General features: G+C 54.9%; 1 protein-coding gene across 2 annotated transcripts in view; it reads right to left on the reverse strand.

Moving 5' to 3' along the window:
• Positions 1-7,838: 7,838 nt before the first annotated feature.
• Positions 7,839-20,192, reverse strand: part of LOC132397103 (CD151 antigen-like) — a 59,189-nt gene continuing 46,835 nt past the window's right edge. For both annotated transcript variants that reach the window (XM_059975400.1, XM_059975401.1), the window contains exons 6-8: positions 14,525-14,683; positions 12,761-12,847; positions 7,839-8,676 (exon numbers count right to left, since the gene is read on the reverse strand). In XM_059975400.1, the coding sequence (XP_059831383.1) occupies positions 8,614-8,676; positions 12,761-12,847; positions 14,525-14,683 (309 nt within the window). In that variant the 3' untranslated portion in view covers positions 7,839-8,613. The remainder of the gene's footprint in view (positions 8,677-12,760; positions 12,848-14,524; positions 14,684-20,192) is intronic.

Below are 20,192 nucleotides of genomic sequence, written 5' to 3' on the forward strand. Positions count from 1 at the left end.
CTCACAATACTCCAAGTGTGGTCTCACCAGTGCCTTGTAGAGTCTCAACATTACATCCTTGCTTTTATGTTCTAGTCCTCTCAAAGTGAATGCCAACATTGCATTTGCCTTCCTCACCGCGACTCAACCTGCAAGTTGACCCTCGAAAGTCTCCCAGGTTCCTTTGCACCTCTGATTTCTGAATTTCTCCCCTTTTCAAAAAATAGTCTACGTCTTTATTCCTTCCACCAAAGTGCATGACCATACACTATATTCCATCTGCTACTTTCTTGCCCGTTCTAATTTGTCCAAGTCATGCTGCAGACTCCAGTTTCTCAACACTACCTGCCCCTCCATCATTTGCAAACTTGGCCACAAAACCATCAATTCTGTCTTTCAAATCATTGATGTATAATGTGAAAAGAAATGGTTCCAACACCAACCACTGTGGAACCACTAGACCCCTGCAGCCAATCAGGGAAAAAAACATTTATTCCCATTCTTTGCCTCCTGCCAATCTTCTATTCAAGCTAGTATCTTTCCCGTAATACCATGGGCTCTTAACTCATTAAGCAGTCTCACGTGTGGCATCTTATCAAAGTCTTTCTGAAAATCCAAGTAAACAACACCCACTGACTCTCTTTCGTCAACTCTGCCTGTTACTTTCTCAAAGAATTCCAACAGATTCGTCAAGCAAGATTTCCCCTTAAGTTAATCATACTGACTTTGCTTTATTTATCATACACCTCCAAGCATCCCAAAACCTCATCCTTAATAATGGACTCCAACATCTTCCCAGCCACTGAAGTCAGGATAACTGGCCTATAATTTTCTTTCTTCTGCCTTGCTCCCTTTCATAATTCTTGGAAGATCATTACTAATGCCTCCACGATCACTTTAGTTACCTCCTTTAGAACCCTGGGGTGTGGTCCATCTGGCCTGGGGTGACCTAACTAACTTCAGAGCTTTCAGCTTCCCAAGTACCTTTTCCTTAGCAACTGCACACACTTCCGCCCAATTCTCTCAGATTTTGGCAGATTGTTAGTATCTTCCACTTTGAAGACTCACACAAAATACTTATTAAGTTCATCCGCCATTTTTCTTGTCCCCCATTAGTACCTCTCCGGCATAGTCCGATATCCACCCTCACCTCTCTTTTACCTTTACTGATTCGAATAAAGCTCACTTCCAGTGGAACTTGTTCTTTTTAAATGGCTCCTGTTTTGCCTCTCTCCCTCACTCACTACCAGCTCTGTCCAGGCTTTACACCAAGGGTCTGAACTACAAGAGATTAATAAAGAGTAAACCCATTGGAAAATGTTACTGAGAGTGCCTGCGATGAGTGAGTGTGTGGTGTCTCTGTGTGTGTATACGTGAGAGGGAGCAAAAGTAGAAGATTGCATTTGTGCCTAGAGTTGACAACATATACCTGTTATGTGATTTAGTAAATGTGGAAATTATCTGGAGTATTTCCCAGAAAGCAGTTTTGAGAACTCAGTGGCCCTGCTCAAGCTGACCGGTATACGATGTACAACACACACACACAATGCTGGAGTGACTCAGCAGGCCAGCTGGCCATCTATGGAGAAGAGTAAACAGTCAACATTTTGGGCCAAGACCTTTCATCCAGGTGCTGCCTGGCCTGCTGAGTTCCTCCAGCATTGTGTGTGTGTGTTGCTCTGGATTTCCAGCATCTGCAGATTTTCTTGTGTAAATACGCAGGGTGTCCTGAGGAAGGGCCTCAGCCTGAAACGTTTGCTGTTTCTCCCTTTCTCCTGCCCTGCAGCTTTTTGTATGTGTTATTCTGGGTGTCCAGCACCTGAAGAATCTCCTGCGATTCACCCTCAATATCTTCATGTACAGAGTTTACTTGGAATTTTAATAGAAACATCAGTAAGCATGGCCAGGAAAGCTGTCTCAGTCCCCTCCTCTCCTTTAGGGGCAGCGTTGGTGATTCCCACAGATGATACACATCTCAGCTAAGCCTGATGAGATAGCACCTGACCTTCTCTGACGTCTCGTCTGGCTGCAATAAGCAAATAGTTGTGCAACAATTTCCTAAAACTCAATGAAGATAAAACTGAAACATTTTTGGTTGGTCCCAAAGCCAAAAGAGAGATAAATGTCTTGATAAGCATAGGTATTTAGTTGTGCTTATAAACTCTGCAGTAACAAGCCTGGGAGTTATCCCTGAGCCAAATCTGAATTTTAAATCCCATAGACTTGCATCCCAGAGCAGCACTTTTATACTTGAGAAATATTGCAAAGGTATGTCAGTTTCTGTCACATAATGATGCTGAGAAACTCATTCAGGTCTTTACATCAAATAGACTAGGTTACTGTAATGCACTTTGTACTGGCCTTCCAAAGTAATCAAAATTCAGCTCATTCAGAACACCATTATAAGACTTCAAACTAAAACCAGCAATTCGACCATGTCCCCCATCTGAACTACTCTGCATTGGCTTCCTGTCACTTCCAGAATGATCTTTAAAGCTTCCAATGGTCTGGGACGGTAGTACATCACAGAGTCGCTTTTGTCAAGCTCTCGGGTCTTGTTCCTTCGGTCTCTTAAGTTTAAACATTCTCCCTCAAAAGATAAATGGCAGGGAAGCTTTTCTGAACTATGCTCCTAAACTGTGGAATTCTATACCTAAAACTATAGGGGATACAGGCTCAGCTGACCCGTTAAACGCCAGCTCAAAACCGATTTAAACCGTGTCCTGAGGAAGGGTCTCGGCCTGAAACGTCGACAGTGCTATAGATGCTGTCTGGCCTGCTGCGTTCCACCAGCATTTTGTGTGTTTCTCAAAACCGATTTAACTTGTCTTTCAGTCTCATGTGCACCTTATGCCATTGTAAAGCATCTCGAACTACACCATCTGCACAAAGAGTGCTGGAGAAATCAGTTGTTGCTGTTGGGAGAGGGGGAACGAGAATCAAAGTGGGGCAAGGACAGGGGAGGTAGAGGGTGGAGAAGGAAGAGAGCTAACTCTGAAATAAGTGCAAAGTTTGGAAATCCTGGTCGGCTGAGCAGCATCCATGGAGAGAAGAAACAGTGAACTGTACAGAGTGATGCTCTTCTGTCACTCGGACAATAAACTTGTTATCAGTTGAAGTAACACTGAAGTGAGCTTTGCCATCCACAAAACATTCCCAGATGCTATCCCTGCCCAAATCACTACTCCCCATTTTGCCTGCTGATTTCATGGGGCCTTTCTGGCAATGTGGAGAGAGCAACCGGAGGCATTTCACTGTAGTCTGGTTGGCATGACCGTAGGTGAGACGATACCTCCCTGATGTGCGTTCACAGGTGGTGTCTCACAGGCCTCTTTGCACAACAGGATGGTTGCTCCAAGTGGAAGGCCCGTACTCTCCAACACCCACTGCTCAGCTACCGAGACATTGGCACCCTGTGGTCCTTCCCCTCCATAATCCCGTTATCTGTGGAAGGCCCGTACTCTCCAACACCCACTGCTCAGCTACCGAGACATTGGCACCCTGTGGTCCTTCCCCTCCATAATCCCGTTATCTGTGGAAGGCCCGTACTCTCCAACACCCACTGCTCAGCTACCGAGACATTGGCACCCTGTGGTCCTTCCCCTCCATAATCCCGTTATCTGTGGAAGGCCCGTACTCTCCAACACCCACTGCTCAGCTACCGAGACATTGGCACCCTGTGGTCCTTCCCCTCCATAATCCCGTTATCTGTGGAAGGCCCGTACTCTCCAACACCCACTGCTCAGCTACGGAGACATTGGCACCCTGTGGTCCTTCCCCTCCATAATCCCGTTATCTGTGGAAGGCCCGTACTCTCCAACACCCACTGCTCAGCTACGGAGACATTGGCACCCTGTGGTCCTTCCCCTCCATAATCCCGTTATCTGTGGAAGGCCCGTACTCTCCAACACCCACTGCTCAGCTACCGAGACATTGGCACCCTGTGGTCCTTCCCCTCCATAATCCCGTTATCTGTGGAAGGCCCGTATTCTCCAACACCCACTGCTCAGCTACCGAGACATTGGCACCCTGTGGTCCTTCCCCTCCATAATCCCGTTATCTGTGGAAGGCCCGTACTCTCCAACACCCACTGCTCAGCTACCGAGACATTGGCACCCTGTGGTCCTTCCCCTCCATTATCCCGTTATCTGTGGAAGGCCCGTACTCTCCAACACCCACTGCTCAGCTACCGAGACATTGGCACCCTGTGGTCCTTCCCCTCCATAATCCCGTTATCTGTGGAAGGCCCGTACTCTCCAACACCCACTGCTCAGCTACCGAGACATTGGCACCCTGTGGTCCTTCCCCTCCATAATCCCGTTATCTGTGGAAGGCCCGTACTCTCCAACACCCACTGCTCAGCTACCGAGACATTGGCACCCTGTGGTCCTTCCCCTCCATAATCCCGTTATCTGTGGAAGGCCCGTACTCTCCAACACCCACTGCTCAGCTACTGAGACATTGGCACCCTGTGGTCCTTCCCCTCCATAATCCCGTTATCTGTGGAAGGCCCATACTCTCCAACACCCACTGCTCAGCTACCGAGACATTGGCACCCTGTGGTCCTTCCCCTCCATAATCCCGTTATCTGTGGAAGGCCCGTACTCTCCAACACCCACTGCTCAGCTACCGAGACATTGGCACCCTGTGGTCCTTCCCCTCCATAATCCCGTTATCTGTGGAAGGCCCGTACTCTCCAACACCCACTGCTCAGTTACCGAGACATTGGCACCCTGTGGTCCTTCCCCTCCACAATCCCGTTATCTGTGGAAGGCCCATATTCTCCAACCCACTGCTCAGCTACCGAGACATTGGCACCCTGTGGTCCTTCCCCTCCATAATCCCGTTAACTGTGGAAGGCCCGTACTCTCCAACAGCCACTGCTCAGCTACCGAGACATTGGCACCCTGTGGTCCTTCCCCTCCATAATCCCGTTATCTGTGGAAGGCCCGTACTCTCCAACACCCACTGCTCAGCTGAGACATTGGCACCCTGTGGTCCTTCCCCTCCATAATCCCGTTATCTGTGGAAGGCCCGTATTCTCCAACCCACTGCTCAGTTACCGAGACATTGGCACCCTGTGGTCCTTCCCCTCCATAATCCCGTTATCTGTGGAAGGCCCGTACTCTCCAACACCCACTGCTCAGCTACCGAGACATTGGCACCCTGTGGTCCTTCCCCTCCATAATCCCGTTAACTGTGGAAGGCCCGTACTCTCCAACAGCCACTGCTCAGCTACCGAGACATTGGCACCCTGTGGTCCTTCCCCTCCATAATCCCGTTATCTGTGGAAGGCCCGTACTCTCCAACACCCACTGCTCAGCTACCGAGACATTGGCACCCTGTGGTCCTTCCCCTCCATAATCCCGTTATCTGTGGAAGGCCCGTACTCTCCAACACCCACTGCTCAGCTACCGAGACATTGGCACCCTGTGGTCCTTCCCCTCCATAATCCCGTTATCTGTGGAAGGCCCGTACTCTCCAACACCCACTGCTCAGCTACCGAGACATTGGCACCCTGTGGTCCTTCCCCTCCATAATCCCGTTATCTGTGGAAGGCCCGTACTCTCCAACACCCACTGCTCAGCTACCGAGACATTGGCACCCTGTGGTCCTTCCCCTCCATAATCCTGTTATCTGCGCAGATGTTTCATGCAGGGTTTGGAGATTTGGCGTGGACTGAACAGTGGGCAATTGCTAACCCTCGACACAGAGAGTACAGCTCAGAAAAAGGCCCTTTAACCCACTATATCACTGACAACTGATGTACCTCTCCACACTGATCCCATTTATCCACGTTAGTTTGTGGTTGTCCAAATCCTTTAGGGATATTGTGAATGCCTCCGCCTCCACTGGCTCCTCAGGCAGAGCCTTCCTGAATACAACCATCCTCCGGGTGGAAAACTCCCCTCGCATCACCCTAAACCGATGGAGGCACAAGGTGGTGGAACTGGTCCAACAAACAACCTGCTGGAGGAACTCAGCAGGCCAAACAGTGTCTGTGTGAGAGTTGGTGGGGGGAGAGGAACAATCAAAGCCACCCTCTCCCCCATCCCCACACATTCAGATGCTGCCTGACCCTCTGTGTTCCTCCAGCTAGTTGTTACTTTGTCTTAAACCAATGCCTTGGACAAGATTGTTATCCACACCAGCTATCCCTTCAGAATTCTCCACTCCAACACTGTCCAATCTCTCAGAACAGAAAGAATCACAAAGTTACACTGCACAGGAACAGTCTTTCCTGTCTAATTCATCTATACCGACCAAGGGCTCTCCCTAAGCTGGGGCTATTTGCCTGTTAGGCCCAGAGACCTTAAAAATTTCCTATCCAGGTACCTGTCTAAATGTCTTTTAATTGTACTCTGTTCAACCACCTCCTCTGGCAGCTCACGTCACATACTCACCTCCCTGTGCGAAAAGTTGCTCCATTAAACCTCTGTCCTTTTACCTTAAACCTATGCCCTCCAATTTGAGGCTCCCCTATCCTGGCAAAAGGACTGTGACCGTTCACCTACACTTACATGATTTTATACAAGGATCCCAGTTAGCCTCTCCAGCGCCAGGCAGCAATGACCAAAGAATTGATTGTGGACGTCAGGAAGGGGAAGTCAAGGGAGCACGCCAATCCTCAATGAGGGATCAGCAGTGGAAAGGGTGAGCAGTTCCGAGTTTCTGAAGAAGTGTCCTAGGCCCAATATATCGATGCAGTTACAGAGAAGGTACGACAGTAAGCACATTTCATTAGGAGTTTTGAGGTGATTTGGTATGTCAACAAAGGCTCTCGTAAATACAGATGAGTTGTGGATAGCATTCTAACTGGTTGCATCACTGCGAGGTACGGAGGGGCCACTGCACAGGATCGGAAAAAGCTGCAGGAAGTTGAAAACTCAGCCAGCTCCATCATGGGTACCAGCCTCTCCAGTGTCCTGGACATGTTCCAAAGGTGACACCTCAAAAGGCAGCTTTCATCATTCAGGACCCCATCCCTGAACACCTATGCTCCATCCGGCAGAAAAAGCAGCGTCTCCCAGCAGCTACCCGTTCCAATTCCAACATGTCAGTCCATGGCTTCTCAGGTTGGAGGAGCAACAGATTGTATTCTGTCTGGCTCGCCTCCAACCTGATGGCATGAACATCGGTTTCTCAAATGTCCAGTAATTTCACCCCCCCCCCCACACTATTCCCCATTCCCATTTCCCTCTCTCACCTTCTCTCCTTCCCTGCCCATCACCTCCCTCTGGTGCTCCTCACCTTCCCTCCATGGTTTTCAACCCTTTCCTGTCAGATTCCCCCTTCTCCGGTCTTTATCCCTGTCACCAATCAACTCCCCAGCTCTTTACTTCATCCCTCCCCCCTCCCGACTCCGTCTGTCACCTACCTGCCTCCCCTCACCCATCTCCTTACTCTGTCTTCCCCTCTTCTTTTCCTGATGATGGGTCTCAGGTCCAATTGCCAACTGTTGACCCTTTTCCACAGACGCTGCCTGGCCTGCTGAGATCCTCCAGTGTTTTGTGTGTGTGGCTCGGATCTCCAACACCTGCCGATTTTCTCCTGTTTGCCATGCCCTCTGCTCATCAGGGAGGAGGAAGACACACACTCAATGATTCTTCCCGTCCTCCATCAGATTTCTGAACAGTCCACAAGCCTGTAAGCATTTCCTCACCACTCTGACCTTCTTTCTGCACTAATTATCTATTTTCTTTTTATTGTGATTTGGAGTTTTTATTACTGTGTGTTACAATGTATGAGTGCCACAAACCAACACATCTCGGGCCACATGCCAGTGATGTTCAACCTGATTTGACTGTTGAACTCAGGCCGAGTCCTGTGTGCTGCAGCAAAAGGAGTGAGAGACAAGGCAGTGTTAGATCTGGTTTTATTCTCCTCAGTAAATATATATAAAAAAATACAAGGCGGGGGGCAGTGAGCTGTCCCTGTGGGCAGCAATGCTGTTACAGCTGGGTTACAGGCTCTCCACTGCCCATACTGTTCTCTGCTCCCACACTCCCAGCAGAGGCAACTCGTGCTACAGCTAGGCTCTGTGTTAGTGACACACTGGTCTCTGCCAGCGTGGCCCCCACCCCCCATCCCCTCTGCCAGCCCACAGAGCAGCCTGACACCCTTCTGCCTGCTGGCATGAGGGTTGCTATCCTGGCTGAGCTTCACTGGGGACGGCAAGCCTGAGCTGCCGCTTCTTCGCCCCCTCCCCCGCTCGTCCAGGAGCTCCGAGACCACCCACCACCCACCTGTGCTATCAACAGGAGTCAGTCCCAGGAGGGGCCGGGGATCGGCTGGTGGGGAGGGAGTGCCAGGCCTGTTCTGGGGGCACGGACACTCCTGGTGGGTCAAAAGTTCATGGGTGAAGCGGTGTGACCCGAGGGAATCGGTAGCCTGGATCCCGGGGCCCGCTCCGGGAAGGCCGGGTTTGACCCCCAGGAGTTCAGAGCCCGGAAGAGGAGCCATCAGTTCATATCCTGGGTCCCGATCGTAACCGTGCCTTATGGCTGCAGGGCAGGGGGCCGGCGCCAGGAAAGCAGAGGGAGAGTGTGGGGCCAGAAGTGGCAGGAGGAGAGCAAGGGGCTGGAGTGTGTTGGGTTTTAGGAAGGGAGGAACTTAGGAAGGTTTGCCCGGGCTTTAGTACGGTGTGTCTTCCTTGAGGCTGCGGTACAGACAGCAGGTGAAAATCATCCCGAAAATCTGCAGAGTGGACAGGAGCAAGCAGTGAGAATGCACACTCCTGCCAATTCCCAATCCCTCCCCACTAATTCCCAATCCCTCCCCGCCAATTCCCAACACCTCCCCACACTCCCAATCCCTCCCCACTAATTCCCAATCCCACCCCGCCAATTCCCAATCCGTCCCCACACTCCCAAACCCTCCCCACTAATTCCCAATCCCTCCCCGCCAATTTCCAATCCCTCCTCGCCAATTCCCAACACCTCCCCACACTCCCAATCCCCCCATCAAACCCCACCTCCACCCTTTCTGCTCCCACACATTAACTCCGCATCTGCTCAGCTGCAAAGCTCTGAGTCCCAAATGACTCTCAACTCCCCATGGTTCTGCTGTGCCCACATCCCACAAACCCCTGAGACCGTGTCCGTTACACAGGGACAGACCCGTGAGACCGTGTCCATTACACTCAGTCAGACCCGAGACCGTGTCCGTCACACTCAGACAGACCCATGAGACCGTGTCCGTCACACTCAGACAGATCCCTGAGACCGTGTCCGTCACACTCAGACAGACCCATGAGACCGTGTCCGTCACACTCAGACAGATCCCTGAGACCGTGTCCGTCACACTCAGACAGACCCGTGAGACCGTGTCCATTACACTCAGACAGACCCGTGAGACCGTGTCCGTCACAGAGACAGACCCGTGAGACCGTGTCCGTCACAGAGACAGACCCGTGAGACCGTGTCCGTCACAGAGACAGACCCGTGAGACCGTGTCCGTCACAGAGACAGACCCGTGAGACCGTGTCCGTCACACTCAGACAGACCCGTGAGACCGTGTCCGTCACACTCAGACAGACCCGTGAGACCGTGTCCATTACACTCAGACAGACCCGTGAGACCGTGTCCGTCACACTCAGACAGACCCGTGAGACCGTGTCCGTCACACTCAGACAGACCCGTGAGACCGTGTCCGTCACACTCAGACAGACCCCTGAGACCGTGTCCATTACACTCAGACAGACCCGTGAGACCGTGTCCGTCACACTCAGACAGACCCGTGAGACCGTGTCCGTCACACTCAGACAGACCCGTGAGACCGTGTCCCTTACACTCAGACAGACCCCTGAGACCGTGTCCGTCACACTCAGACAGACCCGTGAGACCGTATCCATTACACTCAGACAGACCCCTGAGACCGTGTCCGTCACACTCAGACAGACCCGTGAGACCGTATCCATTACACTCAGACAGACCCCTGAGACCGTGTCCGTCACACTCAGACAGACCCGTGAGACCGTGTCCATTACACTCAGACAGACCCGTGAGACCGTGTCCATTACACTCAGACAGACCCGTGAGACCGTGTCCGTCACACTCAGACAGACCCGTGAGACCGTGTCCATGACACTCAGACAGACCCGTGAGACCGTGTCCGTCACACTCAGACAGACCCGTGAGACCGTGTCCGTCACACTCAGACAGACCCCTGAGACCGTGTCCGTCACACTCAGACAGACCCCTGAGACCGTGTCCATTACACTCAGACAGACCCGAGACCGTGTCCGTCACACTCAGACAGACCCGTGAGACCGTGTCCATTACACTCAGACAGACCCGTGAGACCGTGTCCATTACACTCAGACAGACCCGTGAGACCGTGTCCGTCACACTCAGACAGACCCGTGAGACCGTGTCCGTCATACTCAGACAGACCCGTGAGACCGTGTCCGTCACACTCAGACAGACCCGTGAGACCGTGTCCATCACACTCAGACAGACCCGTGAGACTGTGTCCATTACACTCAGACAGACCCGTGAGACCGTGTCTCTTACACTCAGACAGACCCCTGAGACCGTGTCCATTACACTCAGACAGACCCGTGAGACCGTGTCCATTACACTCAGACAGACCCCTGAGACCGTGTCCGTCACACTCAGACAGATCCCTGAGACCGTGTCCGTCACACTCAGACAGATCGCTGAGACCGTGTCCGTCACACTCAGACAGACCCGTGAGACCGTGTCCATTACACACAGACAGATCGCTGAGACCGTGTCCATTACATTCAGACAGATCCCTGAGACCGTGTCCATTACACTCAGACAGATCCCTGAGACCGTGTCCATTACACTCAGACAGATCCCTGAGACCGTGTCCATTACACTCAGACAGACCCCTGAGACCGTGTCCATTACACTCAGACAGACCCGTGAGACCGTGTCCATCACACTCAGACAGATCCCTGAGACCGTGTCCATTACACTCAGACAGACCCGTGAGACCGTGTCCATCACACTCAGACAGACCCGTGAGACCGTGTCCATCACACTCAGACAGATCCCTGAGACCGTGTCCATTACACTCAGACAGACCCGTGAGACCGTGTCCATCACACTCAGACAGATCCCTGAGACCGTGTCCGTCACACTCAGACAGACCCGTGAGACCGTGTCCATTACACTCAGACAGACCCCTGAGACCGTGTCCATCACACTCAGACAGACCCCTGAGACCGTGTCCATCACACTCAGACAGATCCCTGAGACCGTGTCCGTCACACTCAGACAGACCCGTGAGACCGTGTCCGTCACACTCAGACAGACCCGTGAGACCGTGTCCGTTACACTCAGACAGACCTGTGAGACCGTGTCCGTTACACTCAGACAGACCCGTGAGACCGTGTCCATTACACTCAGACAGACCCGTGAGACCGTGTCCGTCACAGAGACAGACCCGTGAGACCGTGTCCATTACACTCAGACAGACCCCTGAGACCGTGTCCGTCACAGAGACAGACCCGTGAGACCGTGTCCATTACACTCAGACAGACCCCTGAGACCGTGTCCGTCACAGAGACAGACCCGTGAGACCGTGTCCATTACACTCAGACAGACCCCTGAGACCGTGTCCGTCACAGAGGCAGACCCGTGAGACCGTGTCCATCACACTCAGACAGATCCCCGAGACCGTGTCCATTACACACAGACAGATCGCTGAGACCGTGTCCATTACACTCAGACAGACCCCTGAGACCGTGTCCATCACACTCAGACAGATCCCTGAGACCGTGTCCATTACACTCAGACAGACCCATGAGACTGTGTCCATCACACTCAGACAGACCCGTGAGACCGTATCCATTACACTCAGACAGATCCCTGAGACCGTGTCCGTCACACTCAGACAGACCCGTGAGACCGTGTCCATCACACTCAGACAGATCCCTGAGACCGTGTCCGTCACACTCAGACAGACCCCTGAGACCGTGTCCATTACACTCGGACAGACCCCTGAGACCGTGTCCGTCATACTCAGACAGACCCGTGAGACCGTGTCCGTCATACTCAGACAGACCCCTAAGACCATGTCCATTACACTCAGACAGACCCGTGAGACCGTGTCCGTCACACTCAGACAGACCCCTGAGACCGTGTCCGTCACACTCAGACAGACCCGTGAGACCGTGTCCGTCACACTCAGACAGACCCGTGAGACCGTGTCCATCACACTCAGACAGAGCCCTGAGACCGTGTCCATTACACTCAGACAGAGCCCTGAGACCGTGTCCATTACACTCAGACAGACCCGTGAGACCGTGTCCGTCACAGAGACAGACCCGTGAGACCGTGTCCGTCACACTCAGACAGACCCGTGAGACTGTGTCCATTACACTCGGACAGATCCCTGAGACCGTGTCCATTACACTCGGACAGACCCCTGAGACCGTGTCCGTCACAGAGACAGACCCGTGAGACTGTGTCCATTACACTCGGACAGATCCCTGAGACCGTGTCCGTCACACTCAGACAGACCCGTGAGACCGTGTCCGTCACACTCAGACAGATCCCTGAGACCGTGTCCATTACACTCAGACAGAGCCCTGAGACCGTGTCCATTACACTCAGACAGACCCCTGAGACCGTGTCCATTACACTCAGTGCAGAACAAGCACAGACCCGTGCCATGCATGTCTGTAATACTCAACTCCATAGTGTCAGAGCCGTGCAGCACTGGTGCATCAGATGAGCTCCTGCAGGCACTCATGCATCACCTGCCCACCCCCGTCACCAGCGCCAGCACCCACCAGCCGCGTCCCTACCTGGACACAGGCAATGCCGATTCCCACTGCCCCGATGATCTTCAGGTGCGCCATGATGAATCCCTCCAGCTTGGTGATACAGCCCCCCTGGAAGAGAACACAGCCCTGTGACAACAAGTCCCAGTGTGGGTTCGGGGGGTCGGGGGGGGGGGGGCACTCTCATCAGAGCAGGGGCAATGCTGTGTTGGAGAGAGCTGTCCTAGCCTCCCAAATCACAGGTCTCAAAGAAGCTCTCCTTCCAGGGACAGAAGGCTGCTGGTACAAGAGCAAGATGTGAGGTGGATTGTGAAAAACGAGAGGCAGAACAAGGGCAATGGGTTGTCAGCTCCGACCAGGGCCAGCGGAAGCCTATCTAAGAGAATCCAAGAGGAAATAAGGAATGATTCAGGGCCAGGTTGGGACATTCATAGGCACGTATCTCCTTACCACAACGGGAGGCTTCTCCTGCAATAACAGGGTAAAGTTGCAAGGGCAGGTTCGACAGAGAGAGTCCAACTGAAGCAAAGAGACTGTACAATCGACAGCTATTCAGCAGTCCACAGCCAACAGCTGGATGTCAGTAAACACCAAACAGCTGGGCACCAACCCACGGCGAGGGAGAGCTTCAACACCGCCTGCCTGCCTTCGGATCACTGCCGGAGAGGAGTCTGTGAGTGATCTATCACTGTGTGACTTGCTGCGGTAGGGGGGAAGGAGCCTGTGAGTGATCTATCACTGTGTGACTTGCTGCGGTAGGGGGGAAGGAGCCTGTGAGTGGCCTATCACTGTGTCACTTGCTGCGGTAGGGGGGAAGGAGTCTGTGAGTGATCTATCACTGTGTGACTTGCTGCGGTAGGGGGGAAGGAGCCTGTGAGTGATCTATCACTGTGTGACTTGCTGCGGTAGGGGGGAAGGAGCCTGTGAGTGGCCTATCACTGTGTCACTTGCTGCGGTAGGGGGGAAGGAGTCTGTGAGTGATCTATCACTGTGTGACTTGCTGCGGTAGGGGGGAAGGAGTCTGTGAGTGATCTATCACTGTGTGACTTGCTGCGGTAGGGGGGAAGGAGTCTGTGAGTGATCTATCACTGTGTGACTTGCTGCGGTAGGGGGGAAGGAGCCTGTGAGTGATCTATCACTGTGTGACTTGCTGCGATAGGGGGGAAGGAGTCTGTGAGTGGCCTATCACTGTGTGTCTTGCTGCGGTAGGGGGGAAGGAGTCTATGAGTGATCTATCACTCTGTGACTTGCTGCGGTAGGGGGGAAGGAGTCTGTGAGTGGCCTATCACCGTGAAGGCCTCTCCGCCTCGTGTGGTGTCCCTCTCTTTCAATGAATGTCGGTGATATTGTGGTTTTGTGTTAATGGATTGGACCATTGTGCTTTATGGACTGTGGAATTTCTTCAGACATGATTTTTATATTCTGTGTTTCTTTAATCACCTGTTCTTTTTGTTTTGTTCTGTGAGGGGAGGGTGCTTGGGCTGTTTTGTTGGTTTTTTGTGTGAGGAGGAGTTGTTTTTTGGAGGAGTTTCAATGTTCCTGTTCCGTTTTGTACGGGGGTGGGGTGGGTTTAGGTTTCCCTCCGAAGGTCTTTGTTTCATGACTATCTGGAGAAGACGAATCTCAGAGTTGTGTGGGCACACATGAAGCTTTGAAGCAACAGCTGGACGCAATCGGGGGTTGATGCCAATCACCAGTGAACGCGCAGTGTCGGTCGCCAGCAGCGTGTCCCGACGGTGCTGAGCTCTGCCGCGGACAACGATGGATTCACACTGCTGCAGTACTGACCTCCACCTTGTAGATATTGGATGGGTGGTCTCTCTTGCCACAGCCGGTGGTTCTCGTCTTGCAACAGCTGTCAGGAACGACACGACCCCCGGCGTTGGAAGATTTCACCCAAACGCTGTCATTCCAGTCCAGTGAGTTGTTGCTCCCACAGCAACGGAACTGAGGGGTAGAGGAGACGGCAGTGAGAGGCAAGGGCCTGTCTAATACCTCCTGGACCTAAACCACGGCCCTGGAATTGACACGTCACAACAGGAGGGGCTGCAACTCTCAGATACAGTGACAAGACAGATTTTGTCAGGCTTACTTACAATAACCAGGCTTGCAACCTGAACCACATATCTGGAGCTTCCCTCCTCCTCCCTCCAAAATCACAGCCCCTCTGCCCTCCAGCTCCTTCACTCCCACACCCACCCTCACTCTATTCCCTCCCACCCCAAGGCTCTCCCCAACACCCCAATCCCCACGACTTCCAGCTGCTCTCCCCCCCACCGGCCTCCCCCGACCCTTCCACAGACTGAGCAGACAGGGAGAAGCAGGTTTTTAAGGAAATATTTCATAACGTTCTACCAAGAAACAAATGGCAAAGTGATTAAGGTAAAAATAGGATCAGGCTGAAGGAGAAGTATATAGTTCTGCAAGAATTAGCGATGGCTTAGAAGAAATCAATAGAGAATTATTTTTAAAAAGATTGAAAGGGATAAGCAGCACCAGTCAGTATTTCTTCCTTAAGAGCAAGAGTGTGGGGATTTAATACAAGGAAAGAAGGAAATGGAGAGACTTCCAACAAGTATTTTGTGTTTCCCTCCTGATATAAGACTGCAAAATCATCCAAATAAAGTATAGACAATCCAGGAACCGAAAGGGAGACAATTGAAGCAATCAACCAGACAACAGGGCTGGAAGCTTCCTGGAGAATGGTGGCAGTGAGACAGGGTGCCCCAGCTAAATGCAAAACTGGCACCCTCACACCCTAATTTGAGAAAGGAAGGAGACAGACAGTGAGAAACCATAGGCTGGTTAGTCTAACGTTAGCAATTAGGAAAACACTGGAATCCATGGCTAGGGAAGTTAGAAAACAGCAAAATTTCTAAATTTTGCTACTCTCCTATTCTGCCGTGTTAAGACCCACCCTCACCCCATCCCGTGTGATGTTCAGTCCCACCCCACCCTCACCCCATCCCGTGTGATGTTCAGTCCCACCCCACCCTCACCCCATCCCGTGTGATGTTCAGTCCCACCCCACCCTCACCCCATCCCGTGTGATGTTCAGTCCCACCCCACCCTCACCCCATCCCGTGTGATGTTCAGTCCCACCCCACCCTCACCCCATCCCGTGTGATGTTCAGTCCCACCCCACCCTCACCCCATCCCATGTGATGTTCAGTCCCAGACCCACCCTCACCCCACCCCGTGTGATGTTCAGTCCCACCCCACCCTCACCCCCCCGTGTGATGTTCAGTCCCACCCCACCCTCACCCCATCCCGTGTGATGTTCAGTCCCACCCCACCCTCACCCCATCCCGTGTGATGTTCAGTCCCAGACCCACCCTCACCCCACCCCGTGTGATGTTCAGTCCCACCCCACCCTCACCCCCCTGTGTGATGTTCAGTCCCACCCCACCCTCACCCCATCCCGTGTGATGTTCAGTCCCACCCCACCCTCACCCCCCCGTGTGATGTTCAGTCCCACCCCTCACCCCCCCGTGTGATGTTCAGTCCCAGACCCCTCACCCCCCCGTGTGATGTTCAGTCCCACCCCACCCTCACCCCCCCCGTGTGATGTTCAGTCCCACCCTCACCCCCCCGTGTGATGTTCAGTCCCACCCCACCCTCACCCCATCCCGTGTGATGTTCAGTCCCACCCCACCCTCACCCCACCCCTTGTGATGTTCAGTCCCACCCCACCCTCACCCCCCCCGTGTGATGTTCAGTCCCACCCCACCCTCACCCCATCCCGTGTGATGTTCAGTCCCAGACCCACCCTCACCCCACCCCGTGTGATGTTCAGTCCCACCCCACCCTCACCCCCCCGTGTGATGTTCAGTCCCACCCCACCCTCACCCCATCCCGTGTGATGTTCAGTCCCACCCCACCCTCACCCCCCCGTGTGATGTTCAGTCCCACCCCTCACCCCCCCGTGTGATGTTCAGTCCCAGACCCCTCACCCCCCCGTGTGATGTTCAGTCCCACCCCACCCTCACCCCACCCCGTGTGATGTTCAGTCCCACCCTCACCCCACCCCGTGTGATGTTCAGTCCCACCCCACCCTCACCCCACCCCATGTGATGTTCAGTCCCACCCCACCCTCACCCCATCCCGTGTGATGTTCAGTCCCACCCCACCCTCACCCCCCCCATGTGATGTTCAGTCCCACCCCACCCTCACACCCCCGTGTGATGTTCAGTCCCACCCCACCCTCACCCCATCACGTGTGATGTTCAGTCCCTCCCCACCCTCACCCCATCCCGTGTGATGTTCAGTCCCACCCCACCCTCACCCCACCCCGTGTGATGTTCAGTCCCACCCCACCCTCACCCCATCCCGTGTGATGTTCAGTCCCACCCCACCCTCACCCCATCCCGTGTGATGTTCAGTCCCACCCCACCCTCACCCCACCCCGTGTGATGTTCAGTCCCACCCCTCACCCCCCCGTGTGATGTTCAGTCCCACCCCACCCTCACCCCACCCCTTGTGATGTTCAGTCCCACCCCACCCTCACCCCCACCGTGTGATGTTCAATCCCACCCCACCCTCACCCCGTGTGATGTTCAGTCCCACCCCACCCTCACCCCACCCCGTGTGATGTTCAGTCCCACCCCACCCTCACCCCCACCGTGTGATGTTCAATCCCACCCCACCCTCACCCCGTGTGATGTTCAGTCCCACCCCACCCTCACCCCACCCCGTGTGATGTTCAGTCCCACCCCACCCTCACCCCACCCCGTGTGATGTTCAGTCCCACCCCACCCTCACCCCCACCGTGTGATGTTCAGTCCCACCCCACCCTCACCCCACCCCGTGTGATGTTCAGTCCCACCCCACCCTCACCCCCCCATGTGATGTTCAGTCCCACCCCACCCTCACCCCATCCCGTGTGATGTTCAGTCCCAGACCCACCCTCACCCCCTCGTGTGATGTTCAGTCCCAGACCCACCCTCACCCCACCCCGTGTGATGTTCAGTCCCAGACCCCTCACCCCACCCCGTGTGATGTTCAGTCCCAGACCCCTCACCCCCCCTTGTGATGTTCAGTTCCACCCCACCCTCACCCCCACCGTGTGATGTTCAATCCCACCCCACCCTCACCCCGTGTGATGTTCAGTCCCACCCCACCCTCACCCCACCCCGTGTGATGTTCAGTCCCACCCCACCCTCACCCCACCCCGTGTGATGTTCAGTCCCACCCCACCCTCACCCCGTGTGATGTTCAGTCCCACCCCACCCTCACCCCACCCCTTGTGATGTTCAATCCCACCCCACCCTCACCCCACCCCGTGTGATGTTCAGTCCCACCCTCACCCCCTCGTGTGATGTTCAGTCCCGTCCCACCCTCACCCCTCCCCGTGTGATGTTCAGTCCCACCCCACCCTCACCCCATCCCGTGTGATGTTCAGTCCCGTCCCACCCCTCACCCCCCCATGTGATGTTCAGTCCCACCCCACCCTCACCCCACCCGTGTGATGTTCAGTCCCAGACCCCTCACCCCACCCCGTGTGATGTTCAGTCCCACCCTCACACCCTCGTGTGATGTTCAGTCCCGTCCCACCCTCACCCCTCCCCGTGTGATGTTCAGTCCCACCCCACCCTCACCCCATCCCGTGTGATGTTCAGTCCCGTCCCACCCCTCACCCCCCCATGTGATGTTCAGTCCCACCCCACCCTCACCCCACCCGTGTGATGTTCAGTCCCAGACCCCTCACCCCACCCCGTGTGATGTTCAGTCCCACCCCTCACCCCACCCCGTGTGATGTTCAGTCCCACCCCACCCTCACCCCACCCCATGTGATGTTCAGTCCCACCCCACCCTCACCCCATCCCGTGTGATGTTCAGTCCCAGACCCCTCACCCCCCCGGTGTGATGTTCAGTCCCAGACCCCTCACCCCCCCCGTGTGATGTTCAGTCCCACCCCACCCTCACCCCACCCCGTGTGATGTTCAGTCCCACCCCACCCTCACCCCATCCCGTGTGATGTTCAGTCCCACCCCACCCTCACCCCCCCCCGTGTGATGTTCAGTCCCACCCCACCCTCACCCCATCCCGTGTGATGTTCAGTCCCACCCCACCCTCACCCCATCCCGTGTGATGTTCAGTCCCACCCCACCCTCACCCCACCCCGTGTGATGTTCAGTCCCACCCCACCCTCACCCCGTGTGATGTTCAGTCCCACCCCACCCTCACCCCACCCCTTGTGATGTTCAATCCCACCCCACCCTCACCCCACCCCGTGTGATGTTCAGTCCCACCCTCACCCCCTCGTGTGATGTTCAGTCCCGTCCCACCCTCACCCCTCCCCGTGTGATGTTCAGTCCCACCCCACCCTCACCCCATCCCGTGTGATGTTCAGTCCCGTCCCACCCCTCACCCCCCCATGTGATGTTCAGTCCCACCCCACCCTCACCCCACCCGTGTGATGTTCAGTCCCAGACCCCTCACCCCACCCCGTGTGATGTTCAGTCCCACCCTCACACCCTCGTGTGATGTTCAGTCCCGTCCCACCCTCACCCCTCCCCGTGTGATGTTCAGTCCCACCCCACCCTCACCCCATCCCGTGTGATGTTCAGTCCCGTCCCACCCCTCACCCCCCCATGTGATGTTCAGTCCCACCCCACCCTCACCCCACCCGTGTGATGTTCAGTCCCAGACCCCTCACCCCACCCCGTGTGATGTTCAGTCCCACCCCTCACCCCACCCCGTGTGATGTTCAGTCCCACCCCACCCTCACCCCACCCCATGTGATGTTCAGTCCCACCCCACCCTCACCCCATCCCGTGTGATGTTCAGTCCCAGACCCCTCACCCCCCCGGTGTGATGTTCAGTCCCAGACCCCTCACCCCCCCCGTGTGATGTTCAGTCCCACCCCACCCTCACCCCCCCCGTGTGATGTTCAGTCCCACCCCACCCTCACCCCACCCCGTGTGATGTTCAGTCCCACCCCACCCTCACCCCATCCCGTGTGATGTTCAGTCCCACCCCACCCTCACCCCCCCCCGTGTGATGTTCAGTCCCACCCCACCCTCACCCCATCCCGTGTGATGTTCAGTCCCACCCCACCCTCACCCCATCCCGTGTGATGTTCAGTCCCACCCCACCCTCACCCCACCCCGTGTGATGTTCAGTCCCACCCCACCCTCACCCCGTGTGATGTTCAGTCCCACCCCACCCTCACCCCACCCCTTGTGATGTTCAATCCCACCCCACCCTCACCCCACCCCGTGTGATGTTCAGTCCCACCCTCACCCCCTCGTGTGATGTTCAGTCCCGTCCCACCCTCACCCCTCCCCGTGTGATGTTCAGTCCCACCCCACCCTCACCCCATCCCGTGTGATGTTCAGTCCCGTCCCACCCCTCACCCCCCCATGTGATGTTCAGTCCCACCCCACCCTCACCCCACCCGTGTGATGTTCAGTCCCACCCCACCCTCACCCCACCCCGTGTGATGTTCAGTCCC

This window comes from Hypanus sabinus, chromosome 7 (genome assembly GCF_030144855.1).
Source record: "Hypanus sabinus isolate sHypSab1 chromosome 7, sHypSab1.hap1, whole genome shotgun sequence".
In the NCBI taxonomy this organism is placed as follows: domain Eukaryota; kingdom Metazoa; phylum Chordata; class Chondrichthyes; order Myliobatiformes; family Dasyatidae; genus Hypanus; species Hypanus sabinus.